Below are 16764 nucleotides of genomic sequence, written 5' to 3' on the forward strand. Positions count from 1 at the left end.
CAAGCTGCTCTATCGCTCCCCTCCTCAGCTGGACAGGGGACAGAAAATGTAACAAGAAGCTTGTGAGTCAAGATAAGGACAGGGAGATCACTCAGCAATTACCTTCCTGGGTAAAGCAGACTTGATTTGGGGAAATCAATTTAATTTATTACAAATCAAATCAGAGTAGGGTAATCAGAAATAAAACCCAAATCTTAAAACACCTTTTCCCCTACCCCTCCCTTCTTCCTGGGCTCAACTTCGCTCCTGATTTCTCTACCTCCTCCCCCTGAACAGCTCAGGGGGATGGGGAATGAGGGTTGCAGTCAGTTCATCACACGTTGTCTCTGCTGCTCCTTCCCCCTCACTCTCTTCCCCTGCTCCAGTGTGGGGTCCCTCCCACGGGAGACAGTCCTCCACAAACGTCTCCAACGTGAGTCCTTCCCATGGGCTGCAGTTCTTCATGAACTGCTCCAGCATGGGCCCTTTCCATGGGGTGCAGTCCTTCAGGAACAGGCTGCTCCAGCATGGGTCCCCCACGGGGTCACAAGCCCTACCAACAAACCTGCTCCAGCATGGACTCCTCTCTCCACGGGCCCACAGGTCCTGTCAGGAGCCTGCTCCAGCATGGGCTTCCCAAGGGGTCACAGCCTCCTTTGGGTGCATCCACCTGCTCCGGTGTGGGGTCCTCATGGGCTGCAGGTGGATATCTGCTCCACCATGGACCTCCATGGGCTGCAGGGGGACAGCCTGCCTCACCGTGGTCTTCACCACGGACTGCAGGGGAATCTCTGCTCCGGCGCCTGGAGCACCTCCTCCCCTCCTTCTTCACTGACCTTGGTGTCTGCAGAGTTGTTTCTCTCTCTCTCATTCTCACTCCTCCCTCCGGCTGCAGTTGCCCAGTTGTGCAGCATCTTTTCCCTCTTCTTAAATGTGTTATCCCAGAGGCACTACCACCATCACTGATGGGCTCAGCCTTGGCCAGCAGTGGGTCCATCTTGGAGCCGGCTGGCATTGGCTCTATCAGACATGGGGGAAGCTTCTAGCAGCTTCTCACAGAAGCCACCCCTGTAGCCCCCCTGCTACAAAAACCTTGCCGTGCAAACCCTTTTGGTGTGCCACTTCTGAATTAAAAGTTTGCTTATACAGTGAAATTACCATAGAATACTTTTTATACCATGTGTCTTGATACTCTGTATTTTTTTAGTTTTTGATGATATGCTTAAATGCTGCTTTATCTTTTGCTGCTCAGTGTGGAATTTCCAAGCTTATGGTATAGTTTCATGAAATATGATGAATTGGGTTACCAGCTCACACCTGCCAGAAGGAGGAGATCCTGCGAACTGTTGCTGAGAGAAACTGCTCATTTCACATAGTTCAAACCAAATCAAAAGCAAAGCTGTTCTTTGATTCATCAACAACACACAATTAACTGTCAATCAGTGATCGATACATTCAGGATCAGTATCAGTAATACAGCAGATAAGCCACAACGTGAGACACTTAAGAAATACTAGTAGGAACCTACACATTTTTAAATTGTCTTCTGTTACTAATCCCCAAAAGTTCTAATCGCACCCGCACCAATATTTACCCTCGAGCCCCAGATGTGTGGGTTACAGTCACACGCCATCTTTGAGGAGCACAGGTTTCTCTGCTAGTGCTCCCCTCCTGTTGCAGATGTGCGTCCTCCAGCTTTATTTGTACCTTTGTGGTTCTCTATAGTCTGCAGATGGGTGGGGGTCCCAACTTGTTGCGCCCTGCAGTCGGTCCCTAGTTGGAGGGCAGACTACTCGCCGTCCCGCTGGGCGGCTGCTCTGCCTGGCCGAGGCAGAGATCATGATGCATGCAGGGTGACTTCTGGCAGTGTCAAACCAGGTTTTGACTATTGTGTTTCCACTCCAAGATCTCTCCTCACTTCTACAAACATTCATGTTTCTTTGGTACTTCCTTTCAGGATGATTCCTTTTTTCTCTTTTTCTTTTCTTTTTTTCCCAGAAGTCTTTTTGTAGTTCCTTTGTTACTATTTAATCCAGGTGATGGTTGTCATCATCCTCTTCAACATGATCAGTTTTGGGCAAGCACGTTCTCAGACTGCTTCTTGTGTTCCAGTCACACATGGCATTTACACTCACTTTCCTGTCTTAACAGCTGTTAATCTCAGGCCATGTTGCCAGGAGTGGGCCATGGGAGTATGCTCACTTTGTAATTCCCCTCTTTCTTTTGGCTGCTCATCCTTCTGTTTCAGTGGCTCTGGGACCTTGCTGGACTCCTATGTGAGCATGTTAAATTCACTAATCTGGCAGAAACTGTACTGTAAGTCTGTAGGTCTTCTGACCGGTGCCACCTGATTGTGTTTTGCTACGGTAGCATAGGCAGGCCATGAGAGTGGAGAGAGGAAGGTGTGACATTTCCTTGGTTTAGCTCTGTGAGGTATCACACATGTCTTTCAGGACGTGCCACAGATTTCAGCTTTGGTTTGTCCCTTTTTTTTTTTTTTTTGGTATCACAAAACTGTAGGAGATCGGGCCTTTTACAATTTTTTTTTTGGTGTGGTGGTTTTTTTTTTATTTGCCTCCGTTCCCCTGCTAGGGAAGAGGGTGCGGAACAAGCATCTTCAGCTAAGCGAGCCAGAAGACAGTCTCAAATACTCCTGTCCTTTCTGTTTTTTCTTTCTCTTCCTGGATTTCCACTTACCTACTTGGTGGCATCCTTTATCTTCGTTGCATTTGTTGAGACATTTGTCTGTCAGTCTTCCTTCAGCGTGCTTGTTCATGTTACTGCCTTGACCAACAACTAAAGATGCTTTCTTTTTGTTTCATCGTACTTACTGTTGCAGTTCCTTTCTCTTCTGATGATTCTTAAGTTACTCTGCAACTACCTTATAGGAATTACTGCTTTCCAATCTTCTCCTGTTTCCTTTTGCTGTTACTTTAGGATTCAGTTATCAAAAGAAAGTATATTTACTTAAGTTCCCTAAACATTGTGCTTTGCAAATCTAGATGCTTTTTGCCCACATACATTTAGAGCTTTTTTCTTCTTTGCTTTCACACTATCAGGATGCAAGTTTGCCCTTCCATGGTTCTTTGTTTGTTTTTCAGTATCTTGATGAATCTCACAGAAAAACTTATTTCTTGCTTATTGTCTTTTTCTCTTCTTCTACATAAATGTTTACATGTTAAGCTTATGGTTTGGTGTACTTGAGTAGCTTTATTTGAAAACATCCTATTAAATCAATATTCAATGTGTGGGGTTTTTTTTTTTTAGCTGATGTGTACTTCTGTCAACCTGTCTGACAGAATGGATTCTGCAGTCTTAAGTTTGCAAACCACTGCAGCAGGGAGGGGCACTCTCACTTGTTCAAAAAGTTGTTAAAAATGCATGCGTGCAGTTGCTTTAAATCTGATCAGTTGATGCATTTATATCTTCAGTTAGCTTACTACATACTCAAAAATGGTGTCTTAATTCAGGGTGACCACTTTTGGTCATGTGTAGATCAGAAGGCATGTCAAACACAGTATAAATGGCTAACTACCAAAATTTTAGGAAAGACTTGGAAACGTCTAAAGGCAAATGACATGTCTGGTTTCAAAAGGAGTTGCTGAAACTGTCATCTACACCGATTCTTTAAATGAAATAGTTTCGATCTCTGTTTTCTCTTATGTTGGTGTACGGTAGGACTAATTGAAGTTTGAGTCATTGTGGGATGTTATGCTGTATAGAAATCTAAAAACCTTAATTTGTACACAGTCATAGAAAACTTTGCGCCAAGTTAGTCCAATTATGTAGAAATCTTTAGAAATAACACAATATATGTTAGTATAGGGTTGTTGGAAGGTGGTGTCATTTGGATTTTTATCTTCATCTTTTTATTCACAATATGTAGAAGTCCGCATATATTATCTATTCCATTTTATTTTTCAGGTGTTATTCTGTTTAAAAAATGGCATATCAGTCATATAGATAAGTCAACATCTTGCCTGCTTCTGAGTCTTTAAAATACATAGTTTGGGTTTTTTTGGGCCAATCTGTTATACTTTCTGAGCTTCTTTGATTCTTCATTTCCCCCGCCCCCCCAATAATCCTAGTTCATGTCATGTGAGGAGGAGTCTTGTATTCTGCTTCCTTCTTAGAAGGTTGGGCTAAACTCTGGTTTAAAATCTTCAGAATTTTTGAAATGACTGTGAATCGCTGCATTTTGGCATGGCTTAAAAGCATGTAAATAATTTTTTTCTTCCCTTCAGATGTGTGTGTTCTGAGCCCGAGAAAACCAGCAATGAAACTTTGCAGGAGTGGAGGAGTATGAATAAGTCTGTGGAAAATATAGCCTGGAGTAACCTTACAGTTTCTGTAAGTATCTAAAAGCTATGTGTGTATATATGTGTGTGTGTATGTATGTATGCATAAAAAATACACAGTACCAGTCTTGATTAGTATTTTTCATCTGCTTTCTTTCTTGATTTCAACCTGGACTGTTTTCTTCAAAACTGTATTTTTGAACTCTTATTCCTCCCATAATGCTTTAAACAGTCATTGTAGGGGTTTAGCTGAACAAGTCCATAGCGGTAAATGCTAATATCGTAAATGTCTGCTTGAGGTAGCCACTTTAATCCTGCTAGGCAGAACAGTCTTCTTTCTGAAGTGCAGATGAATATGATGAGGTGAATAAACAGGAAATTGTGTCCTTCAGTTTCCTGGGAAGGGTGAACAAATATTTTTAAGAAGTTGTGAAGATGGAATCTGCAGTTAAAATGGGGTAGCAAACACATATCTTTTGTTTGTTAGACATTGGTATAAAACTACAACAGAATCAAAGAAACTACCTAAATATTAATTGGAAGAAAATAATTATTTGGAAAATTGAAGGTTAAAAGAAAAGGTGAAGAGCTGTTTGAAGGAATAGGCTTGAAAACATTACCTTCTGAACTGGATATTTCATAACAATATCTAATTTTGTGGGTAGGTGAAGAGGAGGAAAGTTACTGTGTGGAAGTGATACTGAAGGTTTTTAGGAAGAAACATTTTTGCTGATTAGTAGTTCCTCGGGTGGGATTCAGTTGCGTAAATGCAGCTGTCTACAGCCACTTTGCATACCCTGGCATCTGATTTCCACCTACATCTTGAATGACTTGGATCTGCTATAGATTTTGTGTTGCATGTTTTAGCTGCATGTGCCTACTTTAGCCATCTTAGGCTATTTAAAATGGCCGTAGATATCCGTTTATGGGCTCTCCTTGTGTATGAGCCTAGACGTTCACACTGAAAGTAGAAGGTGTTTTGCACAGCAAAAATATTATGAAAAACCTCAGTGCTTTACTTGAGTCTTAGCTGTAGTGTTTTCTATGTACCACCAATGGCTCCTAGTCTACCATAATCACCTAGGATGGTAGTTTCTCTTGAACTTAGTTTTAATGTTTATATTATATTTATTATTTATTTTATATACCTCTTCATTCTCTTAAGTATCTTTAGTTGTCCCAGAGAGACAGAACTGATCCAGAATTTGGTGGTGCTTATAATTGAAGTAGATTGTTAACGGGGAGAATTTTTGTCATAAGTTAAATTTTTGATAAATTAACCTGTTTAAAGACTAGGTTGTGGCAGTGCTGCTTCCAACTATTTAGTTTATTGGCTTATTGTTTCCCTGTACTCCATGTGTCTACTTTAAGTCTTTGCTTTGTGTTTCAGTGAGCCTTTTGGGTAGGGATCATCTGACTTTGTTTTCTTTTTTTATTCAAATTCATTATTTACGATGCTTTTCTACTTTACTAGAATTTTTTTTTCTCACAGTTGGATTAATCTCACTTTGTAAGTTTTTTTTTTTCCCTTAACTCTATGAGGACAAAACAAAGTGAAGAATAAAGAGGTGGGAGAAACTGAGATTTTTTTTTTTTAACGTTCGTCAGCTTGAAAGTTGATGTTGGATAGTCTGCTTTTTCTGGGCTTAATCCTCAGTCTTTATTTATGCATTCTATCTTGTGATGCGTTGAGAAATAGAATAGAAATGAGGTGAATGTAAAGAAGTTGTTTCTTCTTGGGCACCTCCCAGCATTTTGGCATCCTGAAATAATCAGTGATGGATACTGTAGCTCTTCTGGAACAGACAGCACACCTTTTTGGCATTTCAGGATGAGGTAGTGATGAAGGAAAGAACCCCTTTTTGGGATTGTGAAAGTTCTCGGGTGTGTTTTATATCAAAACACTACAAGTTAGGTTGAATGTACTAAATGAATAAAACAAAGAAATATAAGGAGTTTTTCTCTTTGCAGGAATGTTTAGAATTTCATGGTGTGTTTCGTGGATCAGCTTGTGGCCGTCACGGACCATATATTCCAGATGTTCTCTTCTGGTCTGTCATATTATTCTTTACAACATTTTTCCTCTCCTCTTTCCTTAAGCAATTCAAGACCAAACGCTATTTCCCAACTAAGGTAATTCTGATTAGAGACTATTGTTATCTTGTGATAAATACATTAGTATAACTTGGAGTTGAATTTTTTATTTTGCTTCAGAACTTTTTATTGACTGATTTCTTCTAAGAGAAAAATAAATTAAAACCAGAAAATTAGCGAATAATTCAAAAAATGAAGACATTAGAGTAAATAAATTGGCTTCTGAAAATTCAGTGCTTACTCTCTGCTTTCCTGTAGTTACAAGATGATGTAAACATTAGAAGACCTAAGCAGTCTGTCTCTCCATATTAATGGGTATTGCCAGGTGTCATTTTGAGAGATAATATGGCTGCTGTTTTTGTCACCTAGCTGTACAGAACAATTGATTGCTTTCCCCAAACTGCTGATGTATGAAGGGTTCTGAGCAGTTCCGCAGGGGATTACTATTTCTAATAGAGGCTAATATAATGATTATCCTTGGACTGATTTACACAACTTACTTCTGCTAGCCAAAATAAAGTGGTTAGATCTTCTCTAAATGTCAGTTCATCCCTACAATGTGATCCTAATGTTTAATAAAGTGACCTTTGATAACCTGAATCTGTTGCAAATTATCCCCCTCCTATCTATTGAAACATCAAATGTATGAATATTGATTTCAGAACAATTCAGTGATGTTACTGAATTAAGCTACAAGAGACTGTAATGGCCCAGTCTCCCAGTAGGGTTGAGAGGACAGGAAGATGAGGAAGGAGTTATTTTAAGTAATTTGCTGCTTGCAGTAGATCATTTTAAATGAGATAATTCGATGACGAGTTGTACAGAATACTTCTGCAACTTCATGCTATGCTGGCAGGCAGCTTAAACTTCAAAATAAAAAGACAAACTATATATTATGTTCAGTGGTGTAGTGTAATATAAATAGACTTCCCTATTCATAGGGGAGATAATTGTCTTTCTATACATGCAAATTATAATGATGAAAAAGCAAGAGTTAACACAAGTCTTTTCTTCATAGGTGCGTTCTACCATCAGTGACTTTGCAGTATTTCTGACCATAGTTATCATGGTTTTGATTGACTATCTTGTAGGAGTACCTTCTCCTAAGCTTCATGTTCCAGAGAAATTTGAAGTAAGAAATAAAACCTTTTAAAAAACTTAACTTTTTAAATGCTTGCAGTTTCATAGACAGTAGAACAATGGAACTGTGTAGAAACAGAAATTTATCTTTTTTACTTACAATGTAGTTGATGAAGTCATCTCCCTTTTCTGTTTTGATTGTATGCCTCATCTGACAGACTATGCTTTATATTATAATATCGCTGAAAAGGAAGCATTCTTTTGTGCAAATGTGCAGAAATGAAGGAATGGAATGGATTTGTTTTAATTTTTTCCAAATAAGTGTCACACTTACATGTAACAGCTAAATCAGTCTTTTGATCAAGGCCATTGGGGAAAAAAAATCTAAACACATATTTAAGAGACTGTTGATCTGTTCATTGCAGCTGTTTGTAGCAATAAAATCTGCATTTTTATCTTAGTAATTTAATTCTTTTTGTTGATGTTTGTTTTTTCAGCCCACCCGACCAGACCGAGGATGGTTCATAGATCCTCTTGGAACCAATCCTTGGTGGACACTCTTGATAGCTGCTGTTCCTGCTTTACTCTGTACCATTCTCATTTTCATGGATCAACAAATAACAGCTGTTATTATAAACAGGAAAGAGCATAAGCTGAAGGTAAAAGTCATTTTCACAGAACTCTAATGTTGAGTAAGTCAACTTTATCTTAAATCACATTCATTCTGTAAATCTGTGAAACTTTACCAACAGCTCCTAAATAAATGTATATATTGACTAATAAAGAACAAACATAATTTTGTGGACATTCTCAAAGTATCTGACTCCTGTAGTTATCTGTTATTTACCAACTAAGTTATAAATATGGTATCATATAAACAGAAAGTTTATCAAATGATTTGTTCGCTTAATTTTACAGAAAGGCTGTGGTTATCATCTTGATCTGCTCATGGTTGGTGTTATGTTGGGGATATGTTCTGTCATGGGCTTACCGTGGTTTGTTGCTGCAACTGTCCTGTCTATAAGTCATGTTAATAGCCTGAAAGTTGAATCTGAATGCTCAGCACCAGGAGAGCAACCAAAGTTTTTGGGAATCCGGGAGCAGCGTGTGACAGGATTGATGATTTTTGTCCTGATGGGGCTGTCAGTTTTCATGACCTCTGTGTTAAAGGTAAAAGACAGATTTTCCAAAATATTTGTATTTTCTTTTGTGCTTTTGATTTTGATATTGTGATTTAGCATTTCATAATGTTAGCAAGTTTTATTATGTTAAGTAAAATATGCCTGGACTCATTCTCAAATTGCCTTTTTAACAACAGGTGTTAGTTGAATAGAATCAATGGGGGGAGATGTAAGAAAATGAAATCTGAGCAAGCTAGAAATGTAGTGAGTAGTGAAGAAAGCAACCTTTGTCCATGTTACCTGACTTTCTTGCCAGCTATTTTTTAGTTTCTCGAGTCCACATTGCCTAAAATAGTTTTGTAGTTTTTACGTGAGTGCATAAATGGAGAGAGAAAAGGAGTGTGATAAAGGTATAAAGTTACTTGAGCAGAAGTAACATAATATAGCAGAAGAAACAGAAACATCTGGTTTAAAAAGTGATCATCAGAAGTGACACTGTTCAATTCTCATTCTTATCTTCAGCTTATGAAACTTACTTTGATTAAAGTGTCAAGATTATCTTGTGTATCATCACAATGTAATAAAGATTTTTGCAGGTCGTATTGAGGCCTCAATTTACACTTTGTCTCTTAACTTACATCCATAGTGCCCTTCCAAAGACTTTATTGGAAGAAAACCAATCAGTTCAGTTGGCTTTTTGCTCAGATTTGAGTAAAATCCGTTCAACTTATGTTTTGTTGTTTCAAATCCAGTAGTTAAAAGGAGAAATGAAAAAAACGTCTTTTTGTTGCCAAAAGAGCAGATATGGCGTAAATTGCATAATTGCTAATACCTTTAAAGAACTTTGTAAAAGTCTGTTTAGAGACAGATCACAAGTCATTTCACAAAAAGGTAGCTTCTAATGGCTGTTTAAGTTTAGATAATAGGAAGAAATAAACCTGTGAACACATAGCTATAGTTTAGTAATTAGAGCTACATATTAAATTCTTAATAGTTGACCATTTGTATGTGTCAAAGAATGTACATGTCTGAAAACAATAAGGCAGTAGCAGTTACTAAAGATGAGTATTCAGATTTGACAATCTCTGGTTGAAAAGCTACCAAGAGCTCAGCTGTATAATGCAAATGATCAGAATCAGAAATACTGAAATAGATTTATTGTTGCTCAAAAGCAAAAGATAAAGGTGCTGATTGCTGAAGCTAGATGTTTACCCCATGTTTTAACAGCTGATTCTTAGAAACTAATACTTTTATTTTTTTATGGAACCCAAGGGTAATAGGAACAGAATTATTACTATTTGCTCTTTACGAAATGTTTGTCTTTTTCAATGTGAATGGCTGTTATTGTTCAAAAGAAGGAAGGAGAACAAAGCCTTGCATGTGTAGGTTGCTGTGCTTTTGTTCTATGTATGGATTTATACTGATCTAATGCAGTAGAAGTTAACATAAATGAAGTATTAGCATGCCAAATTATACAGCTTACAGTGAAGACGCTATGTTTTATATACATATATACACACACACACTCACACACATACACACATATATATATATGCAGTAATGAATTCCTAAGGCGTAGTTTTATTCCACACTATTTAGGTTTCAGTAAAGGCTTTTGTTCAGGTTTGATAGCAGCAGTTTTTATTAAGATTTCGAATTGTATCTTGGCTATCCTTTACTCAGGAGCTTCATGAATTCAGGAGCAAAGAAAGCTTCTCTTGCTTTGTGTAGTCTGTAGAGGTTTGATGCAAGTGCCGTTGAAATGAGTGGACAACTTCATTATTTCAGGAAGCTTTAAATTGATCTTCTTATCGGAGCAAAATTTAGTTGTGAATAATTAGAAGATTTTTGTAGCTCAGTAGGTATGGTGGGCTTTGTGTTTCATCTGCTCCAGAAATGCAAGATTAGTGATCAAAAGTGTAACTTCATATGGCAATTGCATGAAGTTGATAGCCTCAATACAGTTCTATCAGATAGCAACATAAACCAGCATACGTAGCATTGATAAAAATCTTGATTGCAACCTAGAAAATTGAATGAATGGGCAGTCAAGACCGAACTACTTTCTTAATCCTGATGATAGCCTTGTTAGCTCTAGATTTTTTTGCTACTCAATGATGCCTATATTTTCTTGATAAATAAAGAGCCTCAGCTTTTACAGATTTCACTTAAGTAAAATATAAAGTAAAAAATAACGTGCTCCATGTCTTTCACTAATATGGACTGCTGTGTTATGCCACATTGATTCCACAAGTAACTGTGTGGGTGTTTTTTCCTCCCCAGTTTATTCCAATGCCAGTTTTGTATGGTGTCTTTCTTTACATGGGAGTATCTTCATTAAAAGGCATTCAGGTAAAGTCTGATTTTAATGAGCAATTTGCTTTTGCTTAACACTAAATGAAAAGGAAACTGTAACGCATGACTTTGTGAGCAACAATAAAGTTAGCCCATTTTGTCTGAATAGTATGTAGGATAATTTCCTGAGTGTCATGTTCAGATATTTGTTCTTACTGTGTTGTACCTTCACTTCGCAGTTGTTTGCATTCATTCTTTCAGTAGTCTAGCTGAGCAACGAATTTTCTGAAATATTCTGAATTTTTATAGTAGTAATGAGAGGTGGGGGAAAAAAAACCCAACAAAACAAAACAGTCCCCAGCCCTACCCCCTTGAATGTTCAGTGCTCTTCATTAGTATTTTATTTGGGATTAATTTATGTTTCTGGAGTCCCCTAAAAATGCTTATTTCCTTCCGGGGGAGGAAGAAAATAATTAACGGAAGGGTGATTTTATTTTTCAATGCAGTTTTTTGACCGTATAAAACTGTTCGGAATGCCTGCCAAACATCAACCCGACCTGATTTATCTACGTTATGTGCCACTCTGGAAGGTCCATATCTTTACAGTTGTTCAGCTCACTTGTCTAGTTCTGTTGTGGGTGATTAAAGCCTCTGCAGCTGCTGTTGTTTTCCCTATGATGGTAAGTTATCTGTTTTACAAGTTAATAATTTTCCAAGAGTACGTGCTTCATCCAGGATCCCTTCAGAATGTATTTGCTGCCTTAAGAAAGAAGGGAGTGGGAAAGAAACAAAAGAACCTGTAGTACAAGTTGTTCACTTATTTAATTTCCTGAAAATAAGGAATTCAGTTGTGAATAGCTATTGAAAGTGGAAATTATTTAACTTTGTGGTAAGATAAAACCAGCACTACAAAAAAGGGCTTCAGTTAAAGATTCTGAATGTACTGAAAGTGTATGTGCATTTTTGTTCATTTAAATAGTTTAATATAAATTATTCAATTTCTGGTTCCCTTAAGGTTCTAGCATTAGTGTTCATTCGCAAACTCATGGATTTATGTTTCACCAAAAGAGAGCTTAGCTGGCTTGATGATCTTATGCCAGAAAGTAAAAAGAAGAAAGAAGATGACAAGAAGAAAAAAGAGAAAGCAGTAAGTGTGAAAACAATCAAACTAAGCATGTTGTAAATTACTAGAAAATACTCAGTGAGACTTAAAAGAATTTTAAGGGGCCTGAGCATATGACCTTATATACCAAATACACAATTTGAAATTCTTTACTAATGAGATTTAATGCTAGAGGAACTATTACTGGCAATTAAGTCACTGTTTCAATGATGCTATTATGAGCTATGACTCTTTGTGATCAAAATTAGCAAGCAAAGTGAAAAGAAGCAGTTTTTAGCACAAAATGTTATTTTCTTTGTCTTTCATCAGGTTAGAAGGTGGGTGTGGGTGGGAGACAAAAGCAGTGGAGTAGGGAACTTTACCCTGCTTAAATTAATCACAAAACTGTTCATCATATCAGGGACATTTTGCTTGTGTGTGTTTGCAGAGCTGTAGTTAAAACCAACTGCTAGTTACCAGTAATATAGTAATATAGCTTGTATAACTTCTCCATAAAAGTCCATACCTAACTGTACACCAGCTACCTGAATTCCTTACAAAACTTGTAACACCCTCCTTCCCCACCCCACCCCCCCCCATCCCCCCTACCTGGATAAAACACTTCTAAGAAAAAAGGTCTTAAACTATATCTCCTGCATTCAACTTCAGTACCTACAGGGAAATGCCCTTTAGCCCTATGAAAATTAACTGTCAGCATGAGATACTTCTTTGATTTCTGCTGCGTGAATAATTTTATAAACTTTTTACTTGGAATTTACAGGAAGCAGAGAGAATGCTTCAGACAGGGGACAATGAAAGTGTACACCTTGCATATGGAGAAGCAAATTTGGATTTTCCTGTAAAAACCCTAAAATACAGGTATACTAAAATGTTAGTCTTTTAAGAGTTTTTGTGTCATGTGCTGTAATTTGCTTTATATTAAGTTGGTTGTGTATGAGTTGAATTATTTTTTTTTTCCCAAGCTTGTAACTCAGCCATGATTAGGAAGTATGAAGGTATATCTCATGGTGCTATAGTAGCATTTTTATGTTGTATTGTTCTTTAAAGCTGCATCCTAATTATAAATTTACATGACCATCTTGAACAGATCAGATGACTCAATTTCGACCAGCTGTACTCAAGGTGAAGAAGCTTCCTTGGTCAGTTTTCGTGGAATACTTGTGTGTTACTGTGCATGAAATTCTGAGTATTAAGCAACTAATAGCATCAGTTGAGCCGTGTGTTTACCAGCCACTTGGATTTTTCAGAAAAAGTCTAAGTGTGCAGTTCTTTGATGGTTTATTTAAGTGAGGACTAAAGCCTATAATTCCTGTGATATAAAAAACCTTTTTACAGGCAGCCATTTTTACTTTAAAAGGTCATTTTCTGGAAGTAAATATCAGGACAGAGTTGCCGGTTCTCTTCCAGAAAAGGAAGTGCTGGAATTTCACTCATGGAAGGTTCCTTCGGCACTGGAAAGCGTTTTGTCTCAGTGTGTATCTCCCTTACTGGGGATGTATTCAGCTTAGTTGTTAGGTATTCTACAACTGTTCAACACACCCGGAAGACGTGACAGATAAATAGCTTGCCATCTTTTTTTGCCTCTCTAATACCAAGGGTTCCTAGGTTAAAAATTGGGTTTCCTGTGGATCTAGCGTAGTGTCAGGTCTACCCTGATCTGAGAAAAGGCAGATTTTTGGATTAGACAGATATTCCTGCTGAGCGCTATTGTATACTCTAAGAGCAGGCTTAATCAGACTTTAGCAACTCAAATGAAAATGCTAAAGCTTTTTTAAAAAATATTTGAGTTGCTATTTGCTCTCACAGTAGAACTGTGATTTCATCAACTGTGTGCATGTGTGTTTACTATATATTTCACTGTCTTGCATCTTGTGGGGATTCTGAGGAAAAATGGCTTTGAAAGACTTCTGTGCAATTTGAAGAACTCTTACAGATACCTTGGGTTAGATTCTGAAGCTTAAGTATGGAACAGAAAACATGTACAGACAACACCTAAGACTGCTGTACATATAAAGGTGTTGACGGCAAAGGGGGAAATAGTTTTTGAAAGCTTACCATCTGTGAGGGTGAACTTATCTTCTGTAGGACTTGGTTGGATAGTGGGGAAAAAACCTTTCAAAAATGTCTAGTAAGGCTCTGCAGGAAAAAATTAACTTGAAATCTGTCTAGATAATTGGGATGTCTAGATTTTTACTAGTGTTAAATTTCAACTGAGTTACCAGTTTCAAAATTTTATTAACATCTGCCCTTTTGCTCTTATTTCCTGGAAACAACTTAAAATAATTCTGATTTATGAAAGCCTTAGCAGAACAGTGTGATTAATTTCATTATTTCTGAGCATGTAAAATAATTTTCTTAAGTTACAGGTAATTTAGAAATGAGACATCTCTCAACTGTTCTCAATGACTTAGTGGTATCTATGTGAAAAACTGTTTTAAGATGCTATGTGATTAAGGCAGCACTAGCAAGTTAAATTTTCAAATTTTTATTGAAATACGTTTGTAAGAGATGAACTCAACTTGTGGCTGCGTAAATATTGAAAGAAGGCACAACTGATGTAAATGATGAGTGACAGTAAGTATAATGCTGTTGCAAGGTATTGAATACTAACCAGAAAGTATGTTTGTTCTTTAGTGTTGATCCCTCAATTGTAAACATATCAGACGAAATGGCCAAAACCGCACAGTGGAAGGCTCTTGCCATGAGTACTGAGAATGCCAAAGTAACCAGAGCTAACCTGAGGTAGCTATAATTACTCACATGTTTTCTAACTATGGTCTTGTGTTTAGCAGCTAATAGCTGTACCTGTATTTCTTGAAATGTATCTCAAAAAAAATGAGCATACATGGTTTGTAAATCTGCATTGACTTTTTACTTTTGAGGAACTTGAATTTGAACTTAATTTTTGCTCTTTACTCTGAAGTTAAACAATTTCTATAAGGAATTACAATTATTTTATTAAATGTACTATTAAAATTTTAAAGTTACTCTTTATTTGATTAATACAATTGTATGCTACTCTGATGGGCTTAGGGTTTCTAAAAGCTTTACTAGAGCGTATATGAGCATGGGAATTGTTTGATCCTGAACATTACAAATGCCAGTGGGTATAAAAGGTAAGTCCAGCACTTTCATTGTTGCTTTATCCTGCCCTAGGGTCTGCCCCCTGTTTCTGTGGGTTGGTTGGTTGGTTTGTTTTTCCCCAGCTCATTTTTAATCTCTAAATATGAAACCTGGCTCAGGTATTATCTTTACTGGATATGAAATATACTTGAATGAAGTACTGGACAGATTAGGAGTCCTCGGTGCTATGAACATTTCTTGTAAGCTGACATGCATCTTCTGTGATGGCCAGGAGCCTCTTTCTCAGTGAGCTCCCCGTCAAACAAGAAAGTGTGTATGCACTGAATCATTCTGCTGTTCTATCCTAGTTTCTTCCCTGTCTGGCTGAATATATCAAGGGGAACAAACCAAATCCTGAATATTTGTATAGAATATCCCCAACTTCCTGAAAGGCTTGTAATTTATAGGGACTGGTGTCTGTGGACTGTTCTATCACAGTGCAGCTATTGCTTAGTATTTTTTGTGTAGGAAAGAGGGGAGAATTGGCCTGGTTTACTTGGAAAACTAAGCTTATGCAATCCTGCTGTCTATACGTGCATCTTTTGATTGGTTCATTTCAGCCAAATCTGTCAAAGGAAGACAGGTTTCAGAGAGATGGAATTTGTCAAGTTTTGTGTAAAAATCACATCTCAGTGAAAGAGTTAGTGGTGAGGGAACGTTCATACATAATCGTCCAAGTTGTCGAGTATTGTTTAGCTTGCATCATGGAAACAGTAGTAGTGACTGGCCACTTAGCACCTGTGTACCATCTGTTTGTTCAACACGTGCATTGCTCCAAACTAGGCATGGAAATACGCTTTGTTTTGCTCAGACAGTAGGTCAACCAAGGGTGAAGGAGACAAGGAGAGAACTTGGAGGTATTGTAATAGGAAAAGCTGAAGAGACTCATTAGTGCAGGCACCATTTTCAGTGAATCTTCAGCCTGTATTGTTTAAACATTTTCAAATGTTTAAATAAATGTTTTAAACATTTTTAAACTTGAGTACCACACAAGCTGGACTGGCAGGAAGATAGATAACAGAGGCATTAGATAACAGAGTATGTGTGTCGGTATACCCTCATATTTTAATTGTTTATTTTCTTTCATGCTGAGTTCCGAGAAACCTATTACAGAATTTGTGGATGCTTCTGGTACGTTATCTGATGGTAATTGGGTGTATAAGGCTTGAAGAGATACAGACTTGTATTTCTCAGAAGAACTAACATTTTTAGATTTGGTTTTCAGGCAGTTAGAAGTTAGTGCAACTCCATCTTGTGCTTTCATGTTTCCTGAGTAGGTTAAGTTAGTATAGAATTATATGCAGGACTACTGAATTAGGCTTCTGACCAGTTTGCAATGTTTTTTGATCTACTTAAGTCATATTCAGTATTCAATCCAGTTTTTTAATATATATTGCTATAAGACATTTCCCTTTGATTCCATAACATGCCCTGCTTGAGATTAGTATGGTAAAAATTGCATCTTGGAAGGGAACTTGCTAAAACTACAAATTGAAAATAAAAAAACACTGGTGCTGGAAACTAGCTCTTTCAAGAAGCAATCTGATATTGCATGAACATGGAAAACATTAGAAGGCAGGACTTCCTTGAGCCTTACCTCAATTAATTGGTTGCTGTTTTGAGGAATTTGCTACCCTTTTTTGTATAGTGC

At 37.5% G+C, this 16764-nt stretch overlaps 1 protein-coding gene across 3 annotated transcripts in view; it reads left to right on the forward strand.

Annotated features, from left to right (window-relative positions):
- The window catches only part of SLC4A7 (solute carrier family 4 member 7), a 100782-nt gene that overhangs the window by 78329 nt on the left and 5689 nt on the right, over positions 1–16764 (forward strand). For all 3 annotated transcript variants that reach the window (XM_072853943.1, XM_072853942.1, XM_072853941.1), the window contains 10 exons: positions 4224–4329; positions 6249–6410; positions 7390–7503; positions 7949–8110; positions 8370–8621; positions 10856–10924; positions 11374–11547; positions 11883–12014; positions 12751–12848; positions 14625–14732. In XM_072853943.1, coding sequence (XP_072710044.1) covers positions 4224–4329; positions 6249–6410; positions 7390–7503; positions 7949–8110; positions 8370–8621; positions 10856–10924; positions 11374–11547; positions 11883–12014; positions 12751–12848; positions 14625–14732 — 1377 coding nt within the window. The remainder of the gene's footprint in view (positions 1–4223; positions 4330–6248; positions 6411–7389; positions 7504–7948; positions 8111–8369; positions 8622–10855; positions 10925–11373; positions 11548–11882; positions 12015–12750; positions 12849–14624; positions 14733–16764) is intronic.

This window comes from Ciconia boyciana, chromosome 2 (assembly GCF_034638445.1).
Source record: "Ciconia boyciana chromosome 2, ASM3463844v1, whole genome shotgun sequence".
NCBI classification, from domain to species: domain Eukaryota; kingdom Metazoa; phylum Chordata; class Aves; order Ciconiiformes; family Ciconiidae; genus Ciconia; species Ciconia boyciana.